Genomic DNA, 27,840 nt, shown 5'->3' on the forward strand with positions numbered 1-27,840 from the left:
TGTTCGGGCAGGGAGGGTCCCCGGATCAGGCCAGCACCCGGGGCTGAAGGGCGCCCCCAGGGTGGGGGATGGGCGCTCACCGGACGCGGTCCAGACTGAGCATGCTCAGTTTAGGGTCCGACTCGGCTGGGGCTAGCGGTGCGCCCCAGCGCCCAGTGGTGGGACAGGGAGGCCGGGAGTCTCCCCGCAAGACACAATGGAAAAGTACCAGGTGCCGAGTTGTCCGCTGGTGGGGAGGCGGGGGCGACGAGGGGCCGACGGTCAGGGGCGAGCCCAGGACCTGGATCTCCTGCCGCCACCCCCGGCCCCCTACCGGTTTAACGGTCACGAGGGGCCAGGGGCCAGGTCCGACCCCAGGGAGGCAAGGGGCCCGTGTTGCGGCCAGTATCTGCCTCTAGCTCATAGGGTGACCTCCGGTACCTCCAGACGTGACCTCCGGGGTGCCCTTTGCCCCTCTGGGCCTGGGTTTCCCCCTTTCTAAAATGGTGGATGAAATTAAGGCCTCTCCAGTCTGAATATGGGAGGACGGAGGACACCTTCATCCTTTTCACCCGTGGGTCCATGTGCTTCGGCCCATAGAGACAGGACACCCTAGAACGTTCAGAATTCATAAACCTAAAACACCCCATCAGTAGTCCCTCGCTGGGGGAACTTGGGCCTTTTCCAGGGCCTGTGAAAATGTTTAGGACGGGAAAAATTCACAGAACAAAAGGAAAGCTGCAAACGAATGTTTAAATGCATAAGACGTCGAGTTTTTAACTGTTAGTCTCTGTAAAAAATCATCAATTTGACGATAATCGGTCGGTTAGATTTTTCTCACTTTGTGAGAATCCCCTCTGTGTGGGAGACTGGGGTGTCAGCCAGTGGCAAAGCCGGTGAGCTTCTGGGCGACCAGGGAATTTTAAAAGCAGTTACTTTTAAAGGGGGGGGGAGACTTGATCCAAAGACAGGGGTCATTTTACTGTTTAACTTGCCCCCTAAGAATGCTTAAGTGTGCATTCCTTCACCAGCGTAAGCGGCTCAGTACACCCCTGTTATTCCCTGAGCGGGATTCAGGCTGCCACACGGGCTGGATTACAGAATCCTGAAACTTTTCTGAACTCTGAGAATCCTTGGACACAGGGCTCCACCCCCTATGCGCCCTCCTCGGCATCCTGCCCCCTTCCCCCCATCCGCTGATGACTGTCATCCCATCATCCACGCTCACCTACCCTCAGCCTCCTTGCGCAGAGTTCTGGCATGGCGGCCATCTCTCTGCAGGTCTGGCTCGACGCGCCAGCTCTGGAGTCAGACTCCAGAGCTCCAGTCGACTCCCAGTCCTCTCAGTTATTAGTGTTGTAGCCTCAGGCAAGGACCCCCGCTCCCTGTGCCTCAGTTTCCTCCAGTGTAAACAAGGAGATAGCAACAGCGCCGACTGCATGGGTGGCTGTAAAGTGCTTGGCACGTGCCAGGCACACACATGGCTGTGACTATGATGGCACCAATTATGGACCAGTTACTTTCTTGTTTGGATGCCCAGTTTGGAGGTGGATGCTGGAAGCTGGGATCCTAGGGCGCTAGAGAGAGTGAAGAAACCCTCTGCCCCAGGGAGGTGCTGGTGCTTGGATGCCTTGCAGGTCCTCACCACAGACTGGAGAAGGGGTGTGGGGTGGTGGACAGAGCTCCAGAATCGACCTCAAAGAGATGGGCTCGGGTTCTGCCTTCACAGGCCTCCAAAGCATTCTGGGCCATTTCCTCGTTTGCCAGCCCACGAGGGAAGTTAGTTAGGAGGACCGGAAAAGACACCGGAGGTGGGCACACGCTTTGGGAAGTGAAAAGACATGTACGCTTTCCTGAAAGCTTCTCTTTTGCTGGTAGATTTTGGACTGGCTGAATCCTGGGGCCTTGGGGGTGAACCTTCTGGTAGAGGAGACAAAAACCAAAGTAAAGCACGTGATAAAGCAGGTAAGAGGCCGTGCCTGTGGCACCCAGTGGGGCTGGCTCCCCAAACACGTTAGAGAAAGGCGATGTGACAGCGGGTTCCTCTCCGCCAGCAGCCACGAAGGAAGATCCAGCGGGCTGGGCGGGGGGGGGGGGGGGGGTGGATAGACGGGGATGGGGGGGTGACATGAGGCTCCTCGGGCTTCCCCGCCGACTCACCTCTCTCACCTTGATGGAGAAGGAATGCTCACGTTCACTCCGCCAGCAACCATACCCACCATTTACGTGGACATCGTGCCCGGCATCAGCCTCATCTTTCATCTCCCGCCACCTCAGCAAGGCGGGACTGATGACCCCGCTTTACAGCCAAGGATAGGGAGGCTGGAGGGGGTGGCCAGGGACCTGCCCAAGGTCACACAGGTTTAAGGACAGAACGCTGACCCCGGGCCCTTCCTTCACCTCCTCACCAGGGCTAGCACGGCTGGGTGGAGTGCACACCTGCAGGAGGACAGCCCTTAGCGTGTGCAAGACCAGGTAGTCCAGATGAATGGAGGGTCTAGGGAAGAGCTTTGTTGGTGGCCGCTGTGGGCGCCCTTCTACCCTGCCAGGCCTCCTGTCTGTGCAGCAGCTCAGCCCCGAGGCAGCAGGACTAGAAGTCCTTACCGGCCTCCTGCTCCATTGCTGGCTGGCTGTGGGGTTGCCCCGTTGTCTCACGGGCCCATGGGGCAGGGTGGATGACTGCTTTCACCATCAAGGAGCTTTATTCTTTTTTTTTGAATTTTATTTTATTTATTTTTTTATACAGCAGGTTCTTAGTTATCCATTTTATACATATTAGTATATATGTCAATCCCGAGGAACTTTTTTAAAAGTCAATCTTTCTAAACAAAATGGAGGAGGGGGGTTGTATATCCTTTCAGGGTTTTTTGGTAAGCATTTATAAAATTCTTGGTTTTTTACAAGAATGGTGCTGGGACCTGGTGGCCCAGTGGCTAAGACTCCACACTCCCAGTGCAGGGGCCCCGGGTTTGATCCCTGGTCAGGGAACTAGATCCCACATGCTGCAACTAAAGATTCCACACGTGCCGCAACTAAGATCCCAATAAATGAATAAATAAATATTAAAAAAAAGAATGGGGCTTCCCTGGTGGCGCAGTGGTTGGGAGTCCGCCTGCCGATGCAGGGGACACGGGTTCGTGCCCCGGTCCGGGAAGATCCCACATGCCGCGGAGCGGCTGGGCCCGTGAGCCATGGCCGCTGAGCCTGCGCGTCCAGAGCCTGTGCTCCGCAACGGGAGAGGCCACAACAGTGAGAGGCCCGCGTACCGCAAAACAAAACAAAACAAGACAAAAGAATGGTGCTGAACTTGATAATGTGCTTTTCCCCACTGAGTGTATGGCTAATGCTGTTGGTGCTGCTGACGCATCTTCCTCCTTCCCTGGCTCTGGTGGCATGTGATGGGACATGAATATAGGCGCCTGGCAACCCTGGTGAATAATGATGGTGATGATGGTGGTGGTGATGGTGATGGTGATGGTGGTGGTGGTGATGATGTGGTGATGCAGGTGATGATAGTGATTATGATGGAGATGGTGGTGGTGGTGGTGATGTGATGGTGATGATGGTGATGGTGGTGGTGATGGTGGTGATGGTGATGGTGATGATGTGGTGGTGATAATGGTGATGGTGGTGATGGTGGTGATGGTGATGGTGGTGGTGGTGATGGTGATGGTGGTGGTGGTGGTGATGGTGATGGTGGTGGTGGTGGTGATGTGATGGTGACGATGGTGATGATGGTGGTGGTGATGGTGATGGTGATGGTGGTGATGGTGATGGTGGTGGTGATGGTGGTGGTGATGGTGGTGGTGATGGTGGTGGTGATGGTGATGGTGGTGATGGTGGTGATGGTGGTGGTGGTGGTGGTGGTGATGGTGATGGTGGTGGTGGTGGTGATGTGATGGTGATGATGGTGATGATGGTGGTGGTGATGGTGATGGTGATGGTGGTGATGGTGATGGTGGTGGTGATGGTGATGGTGATGATGGTGGTGGTGATGGTGATGGTGATGGTGGTGATGGTGATGGTGGTGGTGATGATGGTGGTGATGGTGATGGTGGTGATGGTGGTGGTGGTGGTGGTGGTGGTGGTGGTGATGGTGATGGTGATGATGGTGGTGGTGATGGTGGTGATGGTGGTGATGGTGGTGGTGGTGGTGATGGTGGTGGTGGTGATGGTGATGGTGGTGGTGATGGTGGTGGTGGTGGTGGTGGTGATGGTGATGGTGGTGGTGATGGTGGTGGTGATGATGGTGGTGATGGTGATGGTGATGGTGGTGGTGGTGATGGTGATGGTGGTGGTGATGGTGATGGTGATGATGGTGGTGGTAGTGGTGATGGTGATGGTGGTGGTGATGGTGATGGTGGTGATGGTGATGGTGGTGGTGGTGATGGTGATGGTGATGATGTGGTGGTGATAATGGTGATTGTGGTGATGGTGGTGATGGTGGTGGTGATGGTGATGGTGACGGTGGTGATGGTGATGGTGGTGGTGATGGTGATGGTGGTGGTGGTGGTGATGGTGATGATGGTGGTGATGGTGATGGTGGTGGTGATGGTGGTCACGATGATGACGAGGGCGTTTACTGCACGTTTACCAACCTAGTGCTCTTGTGCCCCTGCAGGTGGAGTGCATTGATGAGCATCAGGCCAACGAGGCCCTGGAGGAGGTAACTCTCTGGGTGGTTCCCTCTCTACAGGACATGATGCAGGACACACAGAGACTGTTCTGCACCCCACTGTGGCATGATGGGTGGAAGCCTGGTGGAGGCATGGAGGGTCAGAACCAGCTCTTGCCCTGTGCTATGAAGTCAGAGGCCCCCAGGTCATGAAGGGAGTCTGTGTACCAAACACTCATTTCTAAATCCAGGTGCTGACAACTTAGAATATATGTTCTGAGAAGATGATACCCTTTAAATGTTGGCTAGGTCCCTAGGCTGATCTACCAATAACCATCTTTTAAAAGATTTTTTTCTTCAATTGTAAAAGTATCAGTTACAATAGAATATTCGGAAAATAGAGAATTGGTTAACAAAGAAAATATAAACTCTTACGTTCCTTAAATCTGCCAATCAGAACCGACAGTAACATCTTGATTTATAATAACAGCAGAAACGGCTGCTTATACTTCGATTTGCCGGCAAAGGGTCCGCGTCATTTTTCTCTGCTTCTCTTGAATTTCACATGAGGTTGAATGTCTCCCTTCCTATCTAATGGTCACTTGTTTGTCTTTTTTCCGGAATCACCAGCTTTTGAGCTTTGCTAGCAAACAGCTCTTCTGTCCACAGTGTGTCTGACACATGGTGATGGACCCAGGCCACATTCATGAAAGAAAGAATGTGGGGGGGCCGTCCCGCGCGCCCCCCAGCATCACAGCCCCCTCTCCACCCCACTAGGCGACCTCCTTTCACACCCAACCTGCCGTCATAAGCAGCTGTCCGTCTGGCCTACGTCGCTAAGGGAGCCGTTTCTGCTGCCTAATTGTGTTCGTTTGCAAAGCACTTTGAGCTCAGGGCAGGGGCCCTGGGACCTCTAGTGTACACAGCCAGGAGGCCAGGTGGCCTGGGCACAGCCGCAGCGGCCGGCCTCCCGTTGGCCACACCCCCTTCGTCAGCCAACCCGGACTGTGCTTGTTTCCAACGCACCAGGCACTCTGCCTACATCGGCTTACCTAGTCCTCCCGACACCCCTGTGAAGCAGATACCACCGTTACTGCTGTTTCCAGATGAGGCTAGGAGGCTCAGAGAGGTTGAGGAGCCTCTCCTCAGTCACACAGCACAGCCAGCTCATGCCAGAGACAGGACCTACCCTGGGCTGTCTGGCCCCTAACCTCTGGCCGCCCACCCTCCCTGGGCCCGCGCTCAGAGCTGGAAGCGTGTGGTTTTTGTTGGGACGTGTGACAGAGAAGCACCTCTAGAAGCAGTGTTTCCCTAACACCTCCACTTTCTCTGGCCTCGCCTCGCAGTTGATGCCACTGCTGAAGCTTCAGCATGCCCACGTCTCCATCTACCAGGAGCTCTTCATCATGTGGAACAGTGAGGTGGGTCAGAGCCGACCCCGCGGGCCCAGCAGGCACTCAGGGCGGGCACAGAGCACCCCCCGCTCTGCCCCCCGAGCGCCAATGGCCGCAGCACTCATGGGGCCACGCCGGGAGCTCTCTGGGCATCGTCTCACGTGCGCTCCACAGCCTCTGCGTAGGAGGGTCACTGTCCCACTTTCCGGAAGAAGTGGAGGCTGGGAGAAACCAGCTGGCGACAACCGAGCAGGATTCCAGTCTGGGTCTGGTCGCCCCGAGCCCCGTGCTTGGTCCCATTGGCGAGCTGATGTCTCATCTTCAAGGAGCCGGAAGCTTGCCGGTTACTCCACATGGGGCTGAGCTAGGGGATGTGGGGGGCTGGAGGGGAAGGGGGCCAGGTGTGACCCCACAGTCAGACCCCCATCTGGGCTGACAACCGAGGGAGGGGCCCCCTCCCCTTCAGCTGGGCCCTGAGGAAAGCCGTGAGGAGGGCCCCTCACCACCTGTCCCCCCAAGTATTTTCTTAGCACCCCCTCACGCTCTCAAGGGGACACAGAGAAGCCAAGAGGACATGTCACTGCGGGAGGGAAGGCAGGGTGCTCTGAGAGGGCTGACGGGGGCTGCTGGGGTCCTGTCGGGTGCAGGCCCCTCAGAGGGAGGAGTGGATCTCAGCTGAGCCCTAAGGGACAAAGGGCCCGGTGCCCCAGGCACGGTGGTCTACGTGTGCGGTGGCCAGGAGACCCCGCGCCCCTTTAGGTTTTCCTAAAGCAGCTTAGTGTAGATGGGGGGTGGGGGGGATGGGGGGAGGAGAGAGGAGGCGGAGGCGGGAGCTGCTCAGGAGGGGCTGTCCCCCCCACAGACGGGGGCATTCTCCCATAGTCACTGCCGGTGGTGGCCTGGCTGGGAGGAAAGACCTGGAGCGGGTGACGGCCCGGAAGCCCCCAGGCCTGGGCCTCTGGAGGCCAGAACTCGGCACCTGGCTAAGGGGCTGTGTCCCCTGCAGATCTCCTCTCTGTTCCTTTGCCTGGTGATGGAGTTCCACGAGGGAAGCTTCCAGAATGTCATTGAGAAGAAGAGGGCGGCAAAGAGAGTCATTGACTCCCAGGTAAGACAGACTCTCTGGGGCACCAGGCCTGGGGGCTGCCTGGACCCTGTGATGGGGCAGAGGGGCAGGCACGGATGGAGTCTGGTCTCGTTTCTCCCGACAGTTATGAATGAAGGTATCTGCATACCGTAACGTGCACAGATCTTAAGTGTACACCTTGGTGTGTTTTGCATAGGCGGACACTCCCGTCCCCTCCCTCACATGAGGCCAGAGCGTTCCTGGACCTTCAGACAGTCCCAGCCAGTACCCAGGGTTCGACCTCTGCCTCCAGAGATCCTTCTGCCTGTCCCTGAAGTTCTCCTAGATGGGCTCATACAGCATGTTGTTTGCTTGTGTCTGGTTTCTCGCGTTCATCCCAGTGCTTTGAGATTTACCCACCTGTGAGTGTGTCAGGAGACCATCCGTCTCCACTCTGCCAGATGGCCACGTCACCAGCAGTGTATCTGGTCCAGCGCTGTGAGCATCTGGGTTGCTTCCAGTTTGGGGCTATTATGGAGAAGGGCTGCCATGAACACCGCTGGGCATGTGTTTTGATGGCCCTAAGCATTCATTTTCTGCCTGACTGTGGAGTCGTTGGATCACAGAATGGGTGCGTGTGCTGCTTTAGCCAGTGTCCCAGTTTTCCAGGATGGTTGGTTGACTCGGTGTTGATTCTCATCCCAAGTTGTGAGTCTTCCGGCTCTGCATCCTGGCCCACATTTCACTGTGTCAGTCTTCTTAATTTTAATTAAAAATTACATTTTAGTTTCAATTATTTTGAGTAGTCATGGTGAGCACTTTTTGGCCATTTGGATATCTTCTTTTGTGCCTGTTCAGGTCTCTTGCCCATTTAAACATTAGGGTTGTCCGTCTTTTCTTGTTGATTCATAGTGGCTCTTTATATATTATGGACACAGTGTCCAGATGTCCTCTCCCAGTCTGTGGCTTGCCAGTTCACTTTCTTAATTGTAATGAACTCTGGTTCATCAGTGTTTCGCCTGAGGTTGGTGTCTTCTGAGCCTTTAGAGAAGCCTTCCCCGCCCCAAGGTCATGACGATATTTTCCTCTGTTGCCCTTGAAGCTGGATCCATTTTGCTTTCACATTTAGGTCTATGACCCACCCCAAATAAATTCTGCCTGCTTTTGCTCTGAACACGCCTCTGTTCTGTTGGGCCTCCAGGCACTGCGACCCTGCTGGGGTGTTCTGAGGGGCACGCAGCTCCAAAGTGGGCCTCAGAGACAGCCTCTGAGTGGGTTTCAAACTTTCTGTTTGTAGTAGAAGCCTGTCGAGCACAAAAATGTTCTCAGAACCCCCAGTAAGGAAAGCAGAGCTACTCCAGTCAGGGGTCTGGGGGTCAGTGGAAGGTGGCGTGGCAGGAACCCCGGGGTCCTGCCTGCTCAGCCCCTCTCTTGACACCCCAGGTGGAATCCAGGGCTCCTAGGAACACGGTTTGAAAATCACTGCCCTGGAAACCAGGTGGCTCTTGTTTCTGACACAAACTGCTTTCAGAATGTTCTCTCTCAGGGCTCTTTCCGTTCTAATGCCCTGGAGAGGCAAACCCCAAGTAGCAGCTGCAGACCTCAGCATCTCTGGTACCCATGGGGTGGGACCCGGGCGGGGCTAGAGCCCCAGGGCCCCCGGGGTCTGCTGGAGACAGGAGGGGGGGGGGGGGGTCTGGAGACCAGGGCATTTCTGTCCAGAGGGCCTTGCAGCAGCCTGCAGCAGAAGCTCCCGCACTGGCTCTGAGCTGTTGGCCGCTCACTTCAGGCCCATTTCAAGACGCAGGGTGGGAACTGGCCACGACCCTGCTGGCTGCTCTGAGTGGCCACTGACCTGCCTGAGAGCAGCTGGGAGGCCCACCTGGGAGCTTTCAGGCCCCCCCAGTCCTGGCATCTCTCCCTCTTTCCCCAGTGGATGCAGAACATGCTGGGCCAGGTGTTGAATGCGCTGGAGTTCCTGCACCAGCTGGACATTATCCACAGGTGACCGGGTGGCCAGGCTGCTTGAGGAGAAAAGGCACCTCCTGGGGGTGGCACCTCCAGGTGGCAGCGCCCGGGCGTGGGTCCAAGGGAAAGAGGTGCAGCTGGGACAAGGATGGGCCCCTCCCCCTCCCAGAGCACCTCCTTGACTTAAAGAGAACATCACCCCCTCCACGACCCTCCCCATGCACAGACGGGGCAGTTGGTTCTAAAGTGCAAGGGAAGAACCAGATAACAGCACTGAGGAAGAGATTAGGCCGCCCGAGGGCCTCTGGGCACTCCCAGGCTGAGCTTTTGACCTGCCAGTTTCATTCTCCAGAATCGTGATCTGAAGGATCAGTGCCGTATTTAGAGGAGAGAAAACTGTGTGAACCAAATGTAGGAAGGAAATGCTCAAGATTCCGTGTTAATGTCAGCTGAGATCTGGAAGGACGTTAGCGGAGGGACCCTGGGAGGATCGGTGTTTCCTTACTTGCAGTTGGCTTGTTTTTCCCATTTGAAATAACAGTATATTTATGCTTACAGAAAACGATATTCAAGAAGTGGCTGAACAGGGCATCTACTGAGGAGAGAGGAGGAGGGGTGTGGGCTGCTGCGGCGGCCCTGGGTGTGGCGGGAGCGGAGGGTTCACAGACGGACGTGGCCCTGCCAGGCAGTGGGTGGAAGGGCGCGCCTCTCGGTTTCAGGAACCTCAAGCCCTCCAACATCGCCCTGGTCAGCAGCGACCACTGCAAACTGCAGGACCTGAGCTCCAACGCACTCATGACCGATGTAGCCAAGTGGAACGTCCGTGCAGAGGAAGGTGGCTGGCGTCCTCCCGGCCAGGGGACAGTGGTGGCAGGGGAGCACTGTGGGAGGGCCCATTCAACCAAGTGGGGGGGCATGCAGGGTCCAAAAGACACTCAGAAAATGTTAACCTTCAAGAAGGGTGAAGGAAGGCCTCAGAAGGAAGGAGACTGACACGCACAGAGGGAGGGCTGGTGGACGGCAGGCATTGGCTCGGGCTGGATTACTTTACTGAGTCTCAGAATAACCCAGGAGGTGGTAAAGGTGAGCAGTCCGGGGAGAGACGTTTTCCTTCCTTTAAAAAAACAACAGGGCGGGCTTCCCTGGTGGCGCAGTGGTTGAGAGTCCGCCTGCCGATGCAGCGGACACGGGTTTGTGTCCCGGTCCGGGAGGATCCCACATGCCGCGGAGCGGCTGGGCCCCGTGAGCCATGGCCGCTGAGCCTGCGCATCCGGAGCCTGTGCTCCGCAACGGGAGAGGCCACAACAGTGAGAGGCCCGCGTACCGCAAAAAAAAAAAAAAAAAAAAAAAAGACAACAGGGCAAAGGGAGCTGGGCTTCAACCCTATAATGACTATCAGGGGTGGAGACAGCAACTCTCCAGTGGAGAACTCCAGAGTCCCGGGCTGGCAGGGACCAGTGGCATGCTGTCCTTGATGGGTGGATGGGTGGATAGATGGATGGATGGATAGATGAGTGGGTGGGTGGATGGACAAGTGGATAGATGGACATGCAGATAGATGAACAGGCGGATAGGTGGGTGGAAGGATGGAGAGGCGGGTGTGGGCGGGCAGGTGAGTGGATGGGTGTATCTACTGGAGGTGTAGGTGGCAGGGGTCCTTGGAGCCCACCCCTTTGCTCTTTGTTTGGGGAATGGAGGTCTGGAGAGAGAGGGGCTGCCTGCGGCCTGTCAGGCACTGATAGAGCTGGGCCGGGGACCCTGCTCTTTTGGCTCCCTGTCTGGAGTTCAGGTTTGTTTCTTTATGTATGTATGCATGTACTTATTGGCGGCGTGGCATGCGGGATCTTAGTTCCCTGACCAGGTATCGAACTCGTGCCCCTGGCAGTGGAAGCGCAGAGTCTTTACCACTGGACAGCCAGGGAAGTCCCAGGGGTTCAGGTTTAGAAACTAGGGCAGGGCAACCGGAACATTGCCTCAAGGTCCCGACTAAGTGTTGGGAGGGGCACGACGTTTATGGAGGGTGCAGATATTAGCTTTTGTGGCAGACGCCCCTTCCGATTATTTCTGCAGCTGCAGTGGGACACAGGTGCGCACACGGCCAGCCTGGTGGGCCCCTGCCAAGATGGGCAGCCTCACTGGTGAAGATCAAGGGCCAGGATCTTACTGACCAGGGGCCTCTTCCTTTTCCCCTTCGGATAGCACGTCTCTCCCTCCCTGGAGGAGGGTGATGGAGGGCTCATTCTTCAAGCTGCTTGCTTCCCCAGGGAGCATGGGACTCACGCATCCCCCACTTCACTCCTGCCAACAGACCCCTCTCACAAGTCCTGGATGGCCCCCGAAGCCCTCAAGTTCTCCTTCAGCCAGAAATCTGACATCTGGTCCCTGGGCTGCATCATTCTCGACATGGCCGGCTGCTCCTTCCTGGATGTGAGGGGCCTTCCGTCCACCCCTCCCCGCCACACCTGAACCCCGCTCCCCACAGCCCCAGGGAGCCAGCCTCTGCCCACCCCCGGCCCTGAAAAGGGCGCATTCTTCCCGTTGGCACCCTCCTGCCCACGCTGAGTGCCTGTGGGGCTGTGTGGAGGCCCCCCCGCTGCCCCAGCCACCGGAGGACCCCGCATTTGGGCCTGCTCGGCCCTCATGTGGTGGTGGTGATGGTGATGGTAACATTCAATCCGCCCCCAACAGCGCCCCCTTATGGACAAAAACAGCTGAGTTCGGTTGCACTAACCGGCCCACAGTGGGAGTCCGGCCGTGGATGGAGGGCTGTTCCCTTATTCCCTCCAGCCAGTGAGATGGCCACTTGCTTTTCTCTGAACTTCCATTTCTTCTTCGTACAAGAACTCTGGGGCGCAGGTGGCCTCTGTGCGTTCCTGACGGCGGCGGCCACGTCGCCTCCCCTCTGCCCGAGGTCAGGCCATCTTCCTTTAGCTGAGGAGGTGCACAAGTGGTCCTCTCTCTCCTCCCAGAGCACGGAAGCCATGCTTCTGCGGAAGTCCATCCGGAGTTCCCCCGACGGCCTGAGGGGTGTCCTGAGGACCATGGAGGAGAGGAGGGTCCCCGACGCAGAAATCTTCAGTTCCCTTTTGCCTCTGATGCTCCAGGCCGAGCCGTCGGATCGAATAACCATCAGGTGAGCTCAGGCCCTGGGGTGGCAGTTCACTGTCAGCCTGTGCACGCACTTGGGGTTTTAACACCACAAAGTGCTGCATCTGTGGACAGTGGCTCCTCCAGTCTGGGCTGTCCCAAACTGTGGCCACATCTCTGAGTGCAGGACAAACAGGGCCAGCTTCCCCATCAGGTCCCCATCAGGCATGGCCCAGGGCCCAGGAAAACGTTTTAACTCTAATGTAAAGTCAGAAGAACAAAATGACCCACCCTGGGTTATGTTCACCTTTATACCAACACAGCCAGAAATTGTGATTTTTGGGTCTATGTTATGGAGGAAGGGGCCCACGCGAGTGCAAGCGCCAGGGCCCAGCACTGTCCTCCCTCGGCCCCTCCTGGAGCGGGAATTGCTGCGGTGCCCGCTGGACGCACCGTGATGCTGGGAGAGGTGCTCCCAAGCGGGTGCCCAAAACAGGTGGAGGCCCAGCAGCTGCTGGACGCAGAGGGGACGCAGGGCCAGCTGGCGGCTCTCTGCCCCTCCCCAGGGACGTGATTCACTTGTTTGTGAGCAGCGACTTCAGGTCTTCCAGCAGTGCCCTGATGCCGCACCGGCAGGTGGTGCCCGACTTCATCATCGACAGGCTGCTAGAAAGCAACGTCACCAGCATCTTAGGTGATGACGGGGCCCTGAGGGGGCGGCGCCAGAGGCTGCTGTGGCCCCGGCACCCCATTGTCTTTAGCTGGGGGGCAGTGACTCCCCCCAGTCCCCTGGACTGCTCCTCACACATGGCCGGTGGGCTTGCCCCTCGTCCATCCCAAGCACTGCTTTGCTCAGGGTACCACCCCGCTCAGATACCCCCGAGCTTACCTAGAGCAGAGTTCATCTCTGTGGCCAGGCCCCCACCTGCTTCCCCTCTGTTCCGGCTACACAGTCCTCGACGTCACCGAACAGCCCCTCACTGCCACGCACCCCACCACAGACTCCCCGCTTTTTGCTCGCTTGCCCGGCACATGGCGGCCCGGTGCCTGGAGTGTCTTCCCCAATGAGCAGCACCTCCTGTGTGGTTGCTACGTGCCCAGAATGGTGCTCACGCTGGGGCCGGCACAGCAGCCACCGTGGACCAGCAGGCACGGCCCTGCAGGAAGGTGAGGTGGCCCAGGGGCTCCGTGTGCAATGTGACATGTGCAGGCCTGAGGCTCCAGGCACAGTGCTGGCTGGTCACCCCCCACCCCACAAAGGCACACACGATAGACTCCTCCGTGTGCCCCAGGCTGGGGGCTACCCCCACGGTCTTGGGCAGAGAATGGATCTGGAGGTCATCTTCCAGTTCGGGGGTGGCTCCGCCCTCCCATCCCTCCTCCCCGTCAGTGGCTCCCTGCGCGGGCTGCCTGTGATAAGGGGCTGCCACCTCTGCCTCCCTTTCTGGAGAAGGGGACCCGTGAGGGCCCAGCTGCTGTCTCCCTGTCTCGTGGCCATGGGCTTTGGAGGCAGACAGCTGGGTCCAGCTGAAGGTCATCGCCCCGAGTACCCTGGAGGGAGTTACTGAGGGAGGTGTGGAGTGGAAGCACCCCCCTGGGCGGGCTCTCAGGCAGATCCAGGTTCGACTTTGGACAGGTGGCTCGGCCGGGAAGGTGAGGATGATAAGGTCGCCACCTCGCGCCAGGTCACGTGGGCCTGTGCAGTGGTGCTCACGGATGCGCCCCTGGTGCCCCGGCCCTCAGGCGGGTCCCTGAGCCAAGGCGCCTCCCCGTGCTGCCCTGTCCCCCACAGAGGTCATGCAGAACTTCTCCAGCCACCCCGAAGACCAGCAGAGGGCCCTGGAGAGGCTCCTGGGGATGTCTGAAGACCAGCAAGGTAGAGCCGCCACCCTCTCACCTTCCCCCAGGTGCCCCGGCCCTTCCAGCTTCCCTGGCTGGTACTTTCTGACGCCCGTTTACATTCCCATGAGCATGCACGGCTTTACCACCTGCTTGGAACAGGAGCCCGGACTTCCTCCTGTGCCGCCGCTTTCAGTGAGCAGACAAGTGGGCGGGGGCTGGGCTCGGCATCCGAACCACTTCCCGGGGCCCCCCTCACGTGCTGTTCATGGATGCTGAGTAGCCACCCCGTCCCTGCCACCATCCCTCTGGTTGGCTATTTGAGTGGTTGCCGACTCCCCGGTATCATAAGCGATGTTACACAGCCCACCCCGGGGCATGTGCGTGTGTTCTGCGTGCTTCTGCAGGGTAAATTCCTAGATGTGCAGGCTGTGAATACTTCACGTTTCCATAGATACTGCAAATGGCCCTCCGTCGCTGCACCAACTTTCTCACCTCCCAAGAGTGCAGGAGAACACCTCTTCACCCAACTTTCTCCACCCAGGGGCCCACGTGTGACGCCCTGCAGACTCCCATCAGGGTCTGGTCCACACTCCCTCCCGCCACCTGCTCGTACGCCGAGTCTCACTCTGCCCCCCATGCTGCCAGGTGTGCCGTGGCCGGCGGAGCTGGCGGAGGTGTTGGCCGGCACCGTGAAGCAGCACGACAGGGTCCTTGACGCACAGCCGTGTGCCTGCTCCCTGCTGCTCCGCACCCGGGGCCAAGGTGGGCTCCGGGCACAGCTGGCTTCTCCTACCCCCGCCCTCCCACGCCAGTCATCGCCCTGGCGTCTGACCCTCTGGGCACCCAACCCCACCCCAGGATGACAGGCAGGGCGCAGCCAGGAGTCTGGGGCACCGCCCGAGGCCTGCCTCTGTGGCCCTGGACCAGCTGCTCCCCCTTCTGGCTGATCTCCAGGCATGAAACGAGGAGCTGGTCATAGGGGTCCTGTGGTGTGAGCCCAGGCAGGTGGGATGGGGTCCCAGGCGTGGGCTCCCAGGAGGGCAGCTGAGGAGGGATGGGAGAGGCTGGAGCTGAGAGCCCGAGGGCCTGGCCTCCGATTTTTAAACTGGAAATACTTCACTGCCTTTCTCACTTGAATATTTAGGCTGAATTTCCACGTAATGCTTTACACCGCACGTGCTCACAGCCCTGGCAGGGGCCCCAGCCCTCCGGTCCTTGGCTCGGTCGTGCAATAAGCACTTACGGTGCACTGGAGCCCCGACTTCGGCCTTCTCCCCGGAGACCCGCCCCCGCCCCCGCCCGCTGTCTGCCCACCGTGGCCCCAGCTCAGGGTTCCCCGGCCTCTTCTGCTGGCCTGCGCAGCACTGGGGCAGGACCCAGCGGCCACGGCGCCGAGCGACAGCACCATGGCCCCCGTGCCGCTGAGCGTGCGCGGAGCCACCCCAAGGAGCAGCAGCCCCTGGTCACGGTGCACCGCCCGCTCACCGTCGCCAGCCAGGGTGGGCGCCGCCCTCCCGTGGGCGCAGGGCTCAGGCGGGCAGCGCCGGGATGCCCCGAGGGGACAGCTGCTCCGTCCCCAGCTTCCATGTTCACAGTCACGTGTCCCTCTGGCAACATGCACGGGCCGCAGCCAGGCACCCCCGTGGGCTTCACGCCGACGTGTTTCGGGTTCCCGCCCTTGCTGCCCCACCGGCCCCGCTCCAGAGGCCACCAGCGAGCAGTCGGGGGACAGTGTGGGGAGAGGGTCACCACCGAGGGCTTTACACATGTTCCCCATCTCCAGCCACTAACCGGGTGGGCGTCGTTCTCTCCAAAGGGAAGCTGGGGCCTCACCTGGAGCCCCGCAGCCCCCAGCCCACCCTACACTCACCAGGCAATTTACCACATTTCATTGACCCCGCGCCGAGAAGTGCAAAGGGCTGCCATGAGTAGCCATGTTGGGACAGCAGCTGTAAATCGGGACCACCTGGCAAACAATGCCAGGTGATCACCCTGAGAGAACACAGTCGTGGTCCCATCTTGGAAGGAAAGCTCAGAGGCCGGTCCCAGCCCAGCAATGGGATGGGAGGTGCTGGAACGGTGGCCCAGGGGATGGCTCATACCCTTGTTTCTGGGTCTCATGCTGGGCATGGAACTGGCCAAGGAGGCACCACTGGCGTGGGATGCATGGGATTGCAGTGCCCTAGGACCACAGAGAAGGGGTGGCCGCCAGGGAGGGCTTCCTCCAGGTGTTCTCTGTGGTCCTAATGCCGGGGCCCACCTGCAGGACTGGCCACAGACGAGCTGCGGAGGGCCGGGCTGTGCGAGTGCATCCTGGAGCGCCTGGACGCCCTCCCCAGGAACAGGGACACCTGCTTGAACGGCCTGAGGCTGCTCTGGGCTCTGCTGGTGGACGGTGAGCGGGCCCGGGGCTGCGCCCTAACCACCCGAGAGCCGGGAGGAGAGGGAGACAAAGGGCCAGGGTGGACGGGAGAAGCTGCACCAGTATCCTGGGGAGGGGTGGGTTCATATTCGGACCCCCTCGTGCCCGGCCCATGGAACCCTCCAGCTCACGCACATCGTGGGATTTCCTGGGCAGTCCCTGGTTCCACAAGCTGGCCTTAGCACTGGGCAAACCATCCTGACTTCTGATTCAGAAAGGGGGTGCTCCCAGGCCGTGCCACTCCCTCTCCAGGCCCCACTTGGCCCTCCAGCACCTGGGAGGTCATTTTCCCCAAGGAAAAGAGGGCTCCCGACCGTGGAGAGCCTGCCCACACCCGGCACGCAGGGCTTCCCAGACCTCCCCTTGGGGGCCCTGCCGATTCCTACCCTACAGACTGGCTGGCAGGCTGGGGTTGCCCCTCCCCCCCAGCTTCTGCGCCACCAAGGAGTAGGTGTCCCCTCCTCCACCCCGTCCTGTTCCAGCTGTCATCGCGAACAAGGCCCCCTGGGAGAAAGCCCCGGCCCTCATTGCTGAGGTGCTGGCCACCTGCCCCACGGATGCGGAGATGGCTGAAGCCAGCTGTGCAGTCCTGTGGCTGCTGTCGTTGCTGGGTGAGCAGCCCGGGGCCCCGGGGCCGGAGAGGTGGCCCTGGGCCCTCGAGACGAGGCGCGTGTGGCCCCCCGCAGGCTGCATAGGCGAGCAGCAGCTGGAGGAGGTGGTGGTCCTAATCTTGCAAGGCATCCGGGCGTGCCAGGACCGAGCCCTGCTGGTGAACAACGCCTGCCAGGCGCTGGCCAGCCTCGCGAAGATGTCCGGTGAGCCTGGGGACGGCCGGGGCTGCCACTAGGAGGCGGGGGCAGACTCCCCCTGCAACGCCTGCCGGCAGCCCCAAACCAAAAGCAAGCACACGCTCAAAGCGGGGAGGGGAAACACCTACAGTCCCATCGCCCAGACGTCACCGCGCAGACCTGTACCCTCACTTCCCACTGCTCTCTGCAACTCTGCACGGTGACCACCTTGCCTGCCACCCACAAGCCTGGCGTGTGCGCAGGCTCCCCTCCAGGTGTGGCTCTGAAAACAGCCCGAGTCAGGGCTCTGAACTCCGCCTCCACGCAAAGCCCAGCTGTTCCTAAGCCCCCGGCCCAGGTTCTGCACCCGACTTGGCACCACGAGCCCTAATGGACACTCGGGGCCTGGAGCCTGGCAGAGGTTGCCCGCCGTGTGGGGTGGTTTGGCCCCTGTGAGGTCCGGCCCCTGCTGGGTGTGCAGGCTGGTGGGTCTTTGCCTGCTACTCGGCCTGAAGCAGGGAGTGGGGGTGACCTTCACTCCTGGAGAGAACCTCCAGAGCGGGTGGGATCTCCGGGCCTACCCCCCACTCCCGCCGGGATCCCGCCGTCAAACGGGGTGGGGTGCTGAAGCCCCAAGAGCAAAAGGCACGTGGCTCAGTGAACAAGGAGCGGGGTTGTCAGAACCCAGCGAGCGTGCGGGACCCCAGAGCCGGGAATCTCGGCTTTGCCTCCTGCTGGCTGTTGACGGCTAAGTCTACTCTCTGGAGGGTCAGCTTCTCCCTGGGCTCCAGGAGGATCTGACAACTACGTGACATCACGGGTCACTGCTCTCACGGGCCCCCAGCCCCCCAGGAGCCAGGCCCAACCCCGCACTGATGGGCCTCCTCACGGGGCAGGCAGGTGCCCTGGAACGTCCCCAGCACCCTCTCTACAAGCACACTGGCCTTGGGGGCTGCTGGGATGGAGAGAGAGGCGGGTGCACACCCCACCAGAGGACACCCGCAGATGCAGAGCCAGGAAAAGCCTGGCCTTGGCGGTCCCCACGCTGCAGCACAGCATGGCGCCCCCTGCCAGCTGAGGCTCTTGCTGCCCCCCGTGTTCAGTACTACTGTCACCCACCCACCCCCTCGCCCACGCCCAGAGCTGGCGGCCCTGCAGGTGGTGATGCCCGAGGAGGGCAGCAGCGGCCTCACCCTCATCCAGGAGACGTACCAGCTCCACCAGGACGACCCGGAGGTGGTGGAGAGCATCTGCATGCTGCTGGCCCACCTCGCCTCCCACAGTGAGGACCCCCCTGCCCTCGTCACGCCCTCCCTGGAAGCCAGCGTTCAAGAGGCGCCCTGCTAGCGGCTATGACCACTGGGGGAGGGGCAGGAACCCTCCGTGCCAGGCGCATGCTAAGCCTCGGGACCCTCTTCTGCTCTGCCTGCAGAGGACATCCTGTCAGAGCTGGTGTCCAGCGGCATCCAGCCCCTGGTCGAGGAGATCCACGGGCGCTTCACCTCCAGCCTGGTGAGTGTTGGGGGGCTGCCTCGGCCAGACCTGGGTGGCACAGAGTCCAGGGGCCGGAGCAGTGGTTTGTGTGGAGGCGACTGGGGCTGCCGCGTGTGTGGTTTTGAGGCTCTCCCTGTATCACCGTGTCCACGACCTGAACAAGGTAAACCCTGGAGAGAAGCAGCAGTGAGACCGCTTCGAAGAAAAGCAGATTAAGTAACAGAAGTTACTCGTGGGCCCAGAGACCGTCCATGGAAACGGCTGACCTACTGTTCTCCTTGCAGGAGCTGGTCTCTTATGCACAAAGTGTGCTTCAGAAACTGGAAGAGGCCTCGCGGCCCAGCTCCGATGGGGGGCAGTAGACCTGTCGCAGGCAGCCGCCCGGGGAGGTCTGCCTCTCCCTCCTCAGGCTGTACCTGACAGGGCGCCCACTGCCACAGGGCGTCTCCTTAGGGGTGGGGGTCAGGGAGAGGTGTCACCCAGGACCAGCAGGGGGACACGGCAGTCCCCTCAGACACTGAGCCTTCACACGCTCCAGCTCAAGTAAAAACCTGCGTTTATGTCACACAACATCCCCTGTGGGTTCAGACTCTTTGTACGGCAAGGGCTCAGTATAGCCTGCTGCTAAACGCTCCACTCACTGCAACCGGCTGCTCCTGTGCTCAGAAAGCCCCCCGCCCCGGGCCGGGGGGGAGAGGGCTGCGGGCCGCCCGTGGTCAGAACGTCCATCCTAGTCGGGGAGTCGCCCACCTCTGGGGAGAACTGTTGCCACCGCGCTGGGCAGCCCGAGCTCCCCACGCCGGCCGTGGGCCCCGACCTGCAGTTTAAACTTGTGTGCAGCGGGTGAGAAAGGAACCGCTGAAAACCCCTCGACGAGGCTGCTGCCGGGCTACCCACAGCCGCGCGGTCCAGGCTCGAGTCCGCGGAGTTCCTTCCTTTCCGTTGGCCGAGGCAACGAGGGAAAGGGGCCTCCTCGGAGGAAGGTGCCACACACCTGGGGACAACTAGGCGCTTCTGGTCCTGGGACCCGGGGAATCCCCAGGGACAGCCCCTCCTCCCGTCCCACGTGCGGGGATGAGTCTCAGACGCCACAACCAGACAGGAGACGTTCTGCCCAGCAGCAAGCACGCCGCGTGCCCCTGTTGCCACGATTCTGAAACCTTCCCACAGGGTCACTGCTCCGGGGGGGACTTCATCTGCCCGGCGGCTTGGTCACAGCTGCCCGCGAGCGCGGCACGGGACGGGGCTCCTGCTAGGCGTCGTTACCGTGGGCGCTGGAGGCCGGGGGCCGCCTGTCTCGGGCGATGCTCTCCCACTCCTTTCTCACCAGGATGTACAGCCTCATCGCTGCCTGCGCATCTTGAATCTGGGGGACACGCAGCATCACCATGACTGTCCCGCTGGGCGACAAGCATGGCCACATACGTGCCTGTCCACCCCACAGTTCCCGAGTCCTGGCATCAGACACGGACAAGTGAAGGAGAAAACTGACGAGAGCAGTGGTCCAGCACCACGGCCCTCACCGTGCTTCCGCGCCCCAGTTCATGGGAGGGAGGGACCCAAAGCGAAGGGATGAACGTGCTGCCTCGTGGGTGCTCCAGACACCACAGAATTAGGAAGGAGACGGGGTGGGGGATGGCAGGCCCTGAACTGGATGCTGGGGCACGAGAGCCCAACGGCTGGGCTCTGCGGGCCAGCGGGCTCACGCGCAGTCCTAGAGGGCCTGCAATCCAGACTCGGGCCTTTGTCTCCGACTACAGTACACTGGTAGCTTTTTGGTGTGAAGTATTAGTTAAATGTAACCGTTTAGAATTTAACCGACACTTCGCAGGCCTGCTGTGCCGTGTCATTTATCACGGACCAGGAGCTCCTAAAACAGAAGCCGCCCAAGGCCCACTGTGTTTGTCTTCAGCTGACACTGCGCCTCGCGCACGAGGCCCGGCACAGCCCCCGATCCCGAGGCCTGTCACCCGGGACACACTCACCGAGCAGTGCTCCGTCTGCTGCACCCGGATCCCCAGGACTCGCTCCGCAAGCAGCTTCAGAGACGGCCGTCCACTCTGCCAGGGGAGAGGGCGGCGCACAGCCACGCTCGGGTGGGGCCTCTGTAGGCCCTGCCTGGGCAGGGGAGTTGCCCGCTGAGCCCCGACCCAAGGGACCTTCAGTGTCCCTCCCACCGGAAGTGCCCGCGGCCCTGCGGGTTGGTGACACCCGGTCAGCCCACAGAGGAGGACCAGGAAAGGACTCTGCCATGTCTGCCTTCCGGCCTCAGGCTGCCCTGCTCATTTCAAGGGCAGCTCTGCCTCTGGAACAGACACGATGGCGGCTTCTTGCCTGCAGTCGGGGGTCTAATCACAGAGACCAGAGAGTGGAACTCACCTGCCCTCAGCGACACTAACTTTAAAGTTGGCATTTGGCAGAACTCTTTCTCTTCTAAGACTCCTTTTAGTTTTAAAGGTTAAAAGGAAAAAACAAATGAAACCCAACACCTTTCATCAGTAAGCCAGCCTTCAGGGACCAGAACCGACAATCACGTGAACCGAGAAACTGAACTACGCCGTGCGGGGCCGCGCGGCTCCAAGTACCTTCACTTGGCTCCGGAAAGGCTTGTACTTCTGAGTGTCCCTGATCTTCTTCTTCGGGTGACCAAGAAACAACGCCTGGAGGAGAAAATAGGACGGGCGTTTTGTTGTCCATCTGCAGCAATAGACTCCTTCTACCAAACTCCAACACGTGACACACATGCACACACAAATAAGACAAGCACTGACACGAGCCTGAACTTCTGAGGGAAGATCACCATGGGAAAAGTGATGGAAGGACCATGGGCATGAAAACAGCCTTGAAACCGGGGAAGCGGGAGACTCAGTCACCAAGGAGCCCGCAAGTGGCTGAAACGCGGGTCTGCGCGGGGAGGGCGTGGGGAGGGAGCACGAGATACCGGGGCCTCTTGAAGTGAGAACGTTCATGACAAAACGCGTCTCCGTGGGCAGAGGAATTGTTGGTTTTGAACAGTTCAAGCTCTGCTTTCTTTTTCGGCCGACTGCGCGGCGTGTGGGATCTTAGCTCCCGGCCAGGGATTGAGCCCAGGCCCTGGCAGTGAAAGCGCCAAGTCCTAACCACTAGACTGCCAGGGAGTTCCCTCAAAATTTACTTTTAAAAGACATTTAAGACCGATTTCTATGGGTCCCTGAAACATCGGAGGCTGCCAAGCTTCCAGGAAGCACCGTTTGAAAAGCTGCAGGCCCAGGAAGGACAGTCTCCCACAACTGCACGCCCCCAGCTTCTCGTCCCAACAGGTGGGTCAGCTCTGCCCACAGCAGAGACCCTAAGGGGCTGAGGCTGAGCCCCACTCTCTGGGGCACAGGAAGGGGACCCTCCGAGCCTGCCTGCCGCCCGCTGTGCTGGCCGCCATGGGCCGGCCTGTGACACGGGGAGTGCCCAGTGGCTCCGAGGAAGGGGCGCCGGGGATGCTCCCAGACAGGAGGGGCTCTGCCCTGAGAGGGGTGGTGGCCCACCGGGCAGGTGAGGGTGGCAGAGACAGCGCCCGGCTCTGCCTACGAGGGTGTGCAGGGACCCGCTCCCACAAGCTGACACGGTGGGTGCATCACCCGAGTCACGGAGAGAGCGCGACCACCTGGGACACCGCGTTACGTAAGAGGCGCCTGGAGCCAGCACCTTCAGGTCGTTGTGCAGCGCGTGTCCGACTAGAATCCGGCCCTTCAGCAGGTCTGCCACCTCCTTCTGAACGACTTCAAATTCTTCTCCTGGAAACAAAACAAAGCAGTGGTTTTTAGTGACACGTCCATCACTACCGTGCTGAGCGAGAGGACTGGCAGGCGGGTCTCTCTGCTCAGGAGGGCGATACCAAGGCCGAGGGGCCGTCCCAGCACCCCAACCGGGGAGAAGTGGGGGGAGCACACTCACAGCCCCCTGCCAGGGCAATTCTGACGGCTGAATCTAACAGTAAGAAGCCAGGGCATGTGTTTGATGTCTTTCCAACCGGAGACGAAAACGAGGTGGGGGTGGCCCTCGCCACAGATGGTGAGAAGCCTGGCTCTAGACCCTGGGCTCCGGAGGCAGCTCTGCTTGCTTTTTCAGAGCGGACCCCTTGGGGCTACGCCCTCCCCTAACGCCCAAAGGGAAGGGCTGCAGCAACCGCGCTTGGGCCCCACGCCTCTGCCCGCCCGCGACCCTAGCAGGACCGGCAGAGCCCGGATGGAGGTGTGGTCAGGCCCTGGGGCTGACGAGCGGCCGGGCCACCTCGGGGGCTGTGCTCCAGGGAACCTGAGAGGTGCAGAGAGCACGCAGCCAGAGGACGACAGAGCCGCCGCCTCAAGCCCCTGCTCCCAGGATCTCCCCAGGTCCCAAATCTGGGGCCCCCTGGGTGCCTCTCTGCCCTCCCCCAACAGCCTGTCCATTGGCAAACCCTATGGGCTCAGCGTCCAGGCTGTGTCCCAAGCTGGGCCATGGCTCGTTGCCTTGTACAGCCACCTCCCTGACCAAGGGCACAGAGGACAGGCTCATTCCTCCACCCCCGCGCCCCGCCCCAGCCTATGCCCAGCGCCGAGGCCCCCCGAGGGAACCTGCGCCAGACCGGGCCCCTCGCTGCTCACGGCCTCCCCACGGCTTCCGAATCCTCGCGTAGGCCTGGGAGCCCCTCCAGCCTGTCCCGCCTCCCCACCCCTTCCCCACCCCACAGCAGCCTCTCTCCGTCCAGGAACACTGTCCCGGTCTTCAGGTCGGGTGGCCAACAGGCAGCGAGGCCGACGCAAGCGGCCGTGGGAGCCTCTGAGCCCACCTGCCCGGGAGGGAGGAAGACCGCCGGGCTCTCGCTGCGCCCGCGCCTGCAGCAGGAAGGGCCGTAGGGAGACACGGAAGCGCTCCAGCCGCCCCCGCCCGCGTGCCCGTGCTGAGGCGACCCACCCTGCGCCAGGTCGTCGGGCCGGATCCCGCTGACCGCCGTCCTGTAGTCAGTCACCGGCTGGGCTGGCTTCACGTACTTGTCATAAACACACTTCCCGTACTGGTTCACCAGGGACACGCGGGCCACGATGCTCTCTTCCCCCTTGGGGCCCACGCCCACCATCTCACAGTCCACGGCTAAGGCTTTAGTCAGGCTGAGGGGAACCAAGGCTCCAGTTTAATCCACTCGCGGGACCAGGAACTGGCACCACCGCTCAGTTATGTGACAAGGACGGGTGTCAGCCGGACACCGAGAGGCGCCTGCCCAACTCAACGGGAGGAGAGGGAAACGGGCCCTTCCTGAGGACCCCCGGCCCCGCCCCCCGGGGCCCTGCCCCACGCGCCCCGCGTACCCACTGAAGGCCCGCTCCTTCACCAGCGTGATGGTGCTCTCGCTCTGACCCAGCCGCTTCCGTGCTATCCTGGCTGCCTCCGGGCCGATGGCTGCTTCGATGTCCGCTGGGTCGACGTCGTCAAACCAGATGTCTTCTCTAAAAGGCAGAGGGGAGAACAGGCTGAGCGCGGGGAGGCGAGCGGGGTCTGCTCTTAGGGCAGCCCAGCCCCAAGTGCCTGGCCGCCAGCCCACCGCTCTGGCTACTGTGATCATCCTGCCGCTTTCCCTTTTAATTACTCGTTAGGGACCTCCCTGGTGGGTAAGACTCCGCACTCCCAATGCAGGGGCCCTGGGTTCGACCCCTGGTCGGGGAACTAGGTCCCACATGCACGCCGCAACGAAAGATCTCGCATGCTGCAAGAAGCCTGGGCGCAGCCAAACAATAAATTAAAGAACAAATGACACTCATTAGCTGAAACTTAGGAACTACAAGCAACAGGAAGAACATAAAGCAAAAATACGCCCCCCACCCCCAGTCAGGTGTACCGGCTGCTAACGTTTTCTTCTCAGTTACAAAACGGTTCAGTTATGAAACATTTAAGAACCTCAGAGAAACGCGATGAGTGCAGAACATAGACAAAGAGCCCCACCACCAGGTCCCCGGGCCGAGCCCTGCAGACATGGACTGCAGCCGGGCAGGGATGGGGAGCGGTGGCTCGTGACTGCGTCTTTCGGGCTCAGCGTCCATGTCATTTCTTTAGCGGCAGCCTCCTGAGCTCACTGACTGGACGCGCCCCTCTGGCCATCTGCCCCCACAGGCTTCTCCCTCGTTGGATGTATCCCAACCACATTGAAGGAATTACTGAAATAAATTCAGTGCATCGTCTGTCGCCCTCGAGACAGAGGGACCTGTCGTGACTGCTGTTTCCAGAGAGCGTGCCTGGGGCAGTGACTCGCGGCAGGCACTCAAATTGTTCTTTCCTGAAACCTTCAGCGATGGTGTCCTCAACCCCAGGCAACACACAGCCAGGCTGACTTACCATCACGCCACTCCTGGCTGAGCCATTCAGAGGCAGCCACTGACTTCTGCTCCTCCCCGGGTGGGTGACACCACAGGGTCTGCTGACCAGGCACTGGGTCGGCACGCTGCCCCTCGCGGACCCGCCGCGGGTGAGCACGCTGAGGCTCCGGGCACGTCGGGAACCTGCCCCACACCACCCAGCTAGCAAGACGTGGCAATCGGCTTCACACTCGGGTCCCTGTGGCTTTGGCGTTCCTTCATTCCAAAGACCCTTCCTTGGGGCCTCCCACGTGCCAAGCCCTGTTCTAGGCCCCAGAGACAAAGCAGCTGTGAAACAGGCTGTCTCCCTCGTGCCCACATTCCAGGGGAGACAAATAGTCAACAAAGAAACCGACAGCACCAGGGTAAGGTGACGGAGGGGCCAGCAGCCTCGGCCTCCTTAAGGAGACAGGCCTTAGTCGCTGTGACCTGGCTCTCGGCCAGGAGGCCGATTAGGCCAAGACGGTCATCACAGCTGCGCCAGCCCGGGGGTACTTACTCGGTGGGCGGGGCCGGAGGCAAGGTGGCGGCCACCTCCTCAGCTTTGCACTTCTTATGTCTGATTTCTCCTCGTTTCGGGGAAATGTCATCATTGGTCCTTTTCTTCGCTCCTTTCTCATTGCGCTGTGCCCGGATCTTCCTGTTCTTCAGAAATCCTGAGGGCACAGAGCCCCGCGCGGCCTTGGGGTCTGTGTTTTCTGTCCCCATCTCATCTCTCTTTGCTTTATCTGAGATCACTTTCCTGTTTTGTTGGACACCTTGGGGCTGCTTTTTGGAATCCGTCTGAGAGAGAACAAGAGCCTCTTCCGGGGCCTGTGATTTTTGTTTCAGCAACTAACGGAACCCAAGATAAAACACGAAACACATTTTAATTTGGAAAACACGCACAAAGGATTAAGAAGGCTTACACGTGTGTGTGTGTGTGTGTGTGTAAAAGCAACCTGTTTCCACATTTGGAGTTAACTCCTTCACAGCTCAGGCCAACAAGCTGGTGCATGGCAGCCACCTTCTTGGTTTGCTACTGCTGTGAGGGTCTCAGGAAGAGGCGAGTGTGTCCAACAAAAAGAGGCTGAAAAAGGGCGGACAGCCGCACCCCTGCTCTCCTACACGGAGGGCTGAGGTCTCCCAGCCCAACCTCCTCTTGCGTGCAAGTCCCCAGTGTGGCCATTCTCAACACGGTTAGCACCCTGCTACGTGGCAACCAGCTGAGTGATCAGGCGCGTTTCTACTTACCTGTTCCTATAATGTTTAGAGAAGAAAATACTTTCTTGTATGAACTGGAGAAAACCCAAAGTTTTCTCCATAATAAATATCCCTCTGCTTGCTTAGTTTTGCTTTACTTTCTTGAGAGAAAGAGATAAAGTTACAGCTCAAGAAGTCAGAGCACCCGGGGGTTGCCGGAGGGAAAATTTCATCGGCCTGTGTGTCAAGACAGGAGAATGCTTTGGACTCTGCCCTAAGGTGCCCGGCTGTGTTAAGAAGCTCAGAAGCTCTTACGTTCCCGCTCTCACTCTGAGGCTCCCTCCGTAACCGATTTCAGGAACTAGAAGAGACTTTGAAGGTCACGCCCCACGGTGTGAATGTGCACCCCCGTCTGCCATCTGCTAGCTAGCTATGCGACCTTGAGTCAAGTTCCTTAAACTCTCTGCCTCATCTAGAAAACAGCGATGACAACAGCAGCCAACTCAACGGAACTGGAGAGAATTTATGAATGAAGCAGAGCAAACAGCATTTAGGAGACAGTAACCTGTAACCTGTAGGTAAGTATGGGCCACTGATTCCGAGAAAGGCAGTAGGTTCAACACGGCATTACGAGCAGGGACTTGGGCGTCTGACTCCTGGATCTGCTGAACCGGCTGCAAACCTGGACACCTTACGTAACCTTTCCGGCCTATTTCCTCGTCTGTAAAGTGGCGATGATTAAGGACTCTATCTCAGGGTTGGTTAAATAAGAACACATGTAACTCGGCCGGCAGCGTCTGCCCATTTTAAGAGCTCAGCAGCCGGCGGCAGTTGCTGTCAACTCTCACCTATTAAAGGTCCAGGGTGTCGCCAAAATCCTTTACATCAAGTCCCTGACATTCACTGGCCTGCGAGCTCGCCGCCGCCCGCAACAGGCCACCTCTCTGTGAACCGCTCTGTCCACAGCGTTCACGCCAATCTGCGCTCCCTTGGACCCCACAAGCCCTTCTCCGTTTTTCCATCCGCGGGGCCCCCGCGACCTTACCTCCTCCTGCAGCGCCTTCCAGTTTTGGGAAAAGTCCTCCGGTGCCTTTGGAGGTCGCACCACGACCACGCCGGGGCCGTTTCCCGGCTTTCTGCCTGCTTCTCGCGCTTTGTTCTTCCAAAATCTTTTCTTCCTGTTTTTCTTCCGATTCGGCTTCTTGACGAGCTCGGGCTCAGGCGCGGGGTCGCCCGGGGCGCGCTCGGGGGCCAGCACCCTCGCCTTCGCCATCCCGGCACCGTCCCGGCCCCCGCGCCCATCCACGGCGGCGCCGCGGCCCCGGAGCCGACCTCTGCCCGCCGAGCACAGGTCCCGCCGGACCCCAATTCGCCGGCCGCGGTGACAGCAGCGCGCGGGACCCCGGAAGCCGCCCCGCGCGAGTCTCCACACGTGAGCGCCGATCCCAGGAAGTGCCCTTCTCTCGCCGACCGGCTGGAAACCGGGTCTTCGCCTCTGGTTCCGCGCGGCCGGGAGCAGGGCGGGGCTCTTTCTCCCCCAAGGAAAAGGGCTGCCACCCCGGCGAGCGGCGTCCGCGGTCAGCGACCCAGGATCCGGTTGGGGCAAGCCCGGGATCTCCCCGAGGGCCGGCCTGGGGCCGAGAA

At 60.0% G+C, this 27,840-nt stretch overlaps 2 protein-coding genes across 9 annotated transcripts; one reads left to right on the plus strand and one right to left on the minus strand.

Annotated features, from left to right (window-relative positions):
- Nucleotides 1-217: 217 nt before the first annotated feature.
- STKLD1 (serine/threonine kinase like domain containing 1) lies at nt 218-19,080 on the plus strand. Its single transcript, XM_067742719.1, has 17 exons — nt 218-1,616; nt 1,858-1,944; nt 4,601-4,645; nt 5,941-6,015; nt 6,995-7,096; nt 8,988-9,058; nt 9,742-9,857; nt 11,331-11,449; nt 11,992-12,155; nt 12,676-12,803; nt 13,902-13,985; nt 14,597-14,713; nt 16,218-16,346; nt 16,856-16,984; nt 17,060-17,188; nt 18,303-18,443; nt 18,594-19,080. The coding sequence occupies exons 1-17, from the start codon at nt 1,512-1,514 to the stop codon at nt 18,869-18,871; spliced, it is 2,019 nt and encodes a 672-aa protein (XP_067598820.1). The 5' UTR covers nt 218-1,511; the 3' UTR covers nt 18,872-19,080.
- Nucleotides 19,081-19,194: 114 nt separating this feature from the next.
- REXO4 (REX4 homolog, 3'-5' exonuclease) lies at nt 19,195-27,664 on the minus strand. Of its 8 annotated transcripts, none has more exons than XM_067742728.1 (8): nt 27,242-27,650; nt 25,514-25,848; nt 23,974-24,111; nt 23,582-23,775; nt 22,334-22,422; nt 21,241-21,315; nt 20,641-20,769; nt 19,195-20,021 (listed from the first exon to the last, which is right to left on the minus strand). In XM_067742728.1, the coding sequence occupies exons 1-8, from the start codon at nt 27,467-27,469 to the stop codon at nt 19,908-19,910; spliced, it is 1,302 nt and encodes a 433-aa protein (XP_067598829.1). In that variant the 5' UTR covers nt 27,470-27,650; the 3' UTR covers nt 19,195-19,907. The 8 variants fall into 8 exon arrangements, with proteins under 8 accessions (XP_067598829.1, XP_067598830.1, XP_067598831.1 ...); XM_067742729.1 differs by having other exon boundaries at nt 20,641-20,773; XM_067742730.1 differs by having other exon boundaries at nt 20,641-20,715; nt 27,242-27,649.
- Nucleotides 27,665-27,840: the final 176 nt, after the last annotated feature.

Source organism: Pseudorca crassidens, chromosome 7, assembly GCF_039906515.1.
Source record: "Pseudorca crassidens isolate mPseCra1 chromosome 7, mPseCra1.hap1, whole genome shotgun sequence".
Classification (NCBI taxonomy): domain Eukaryota; kingdom Metazoa; phylum Chordata; class Mammalia; order Artiodactyla; family Delphinidae; genus Pseudorca; species Pseudorca crassidens.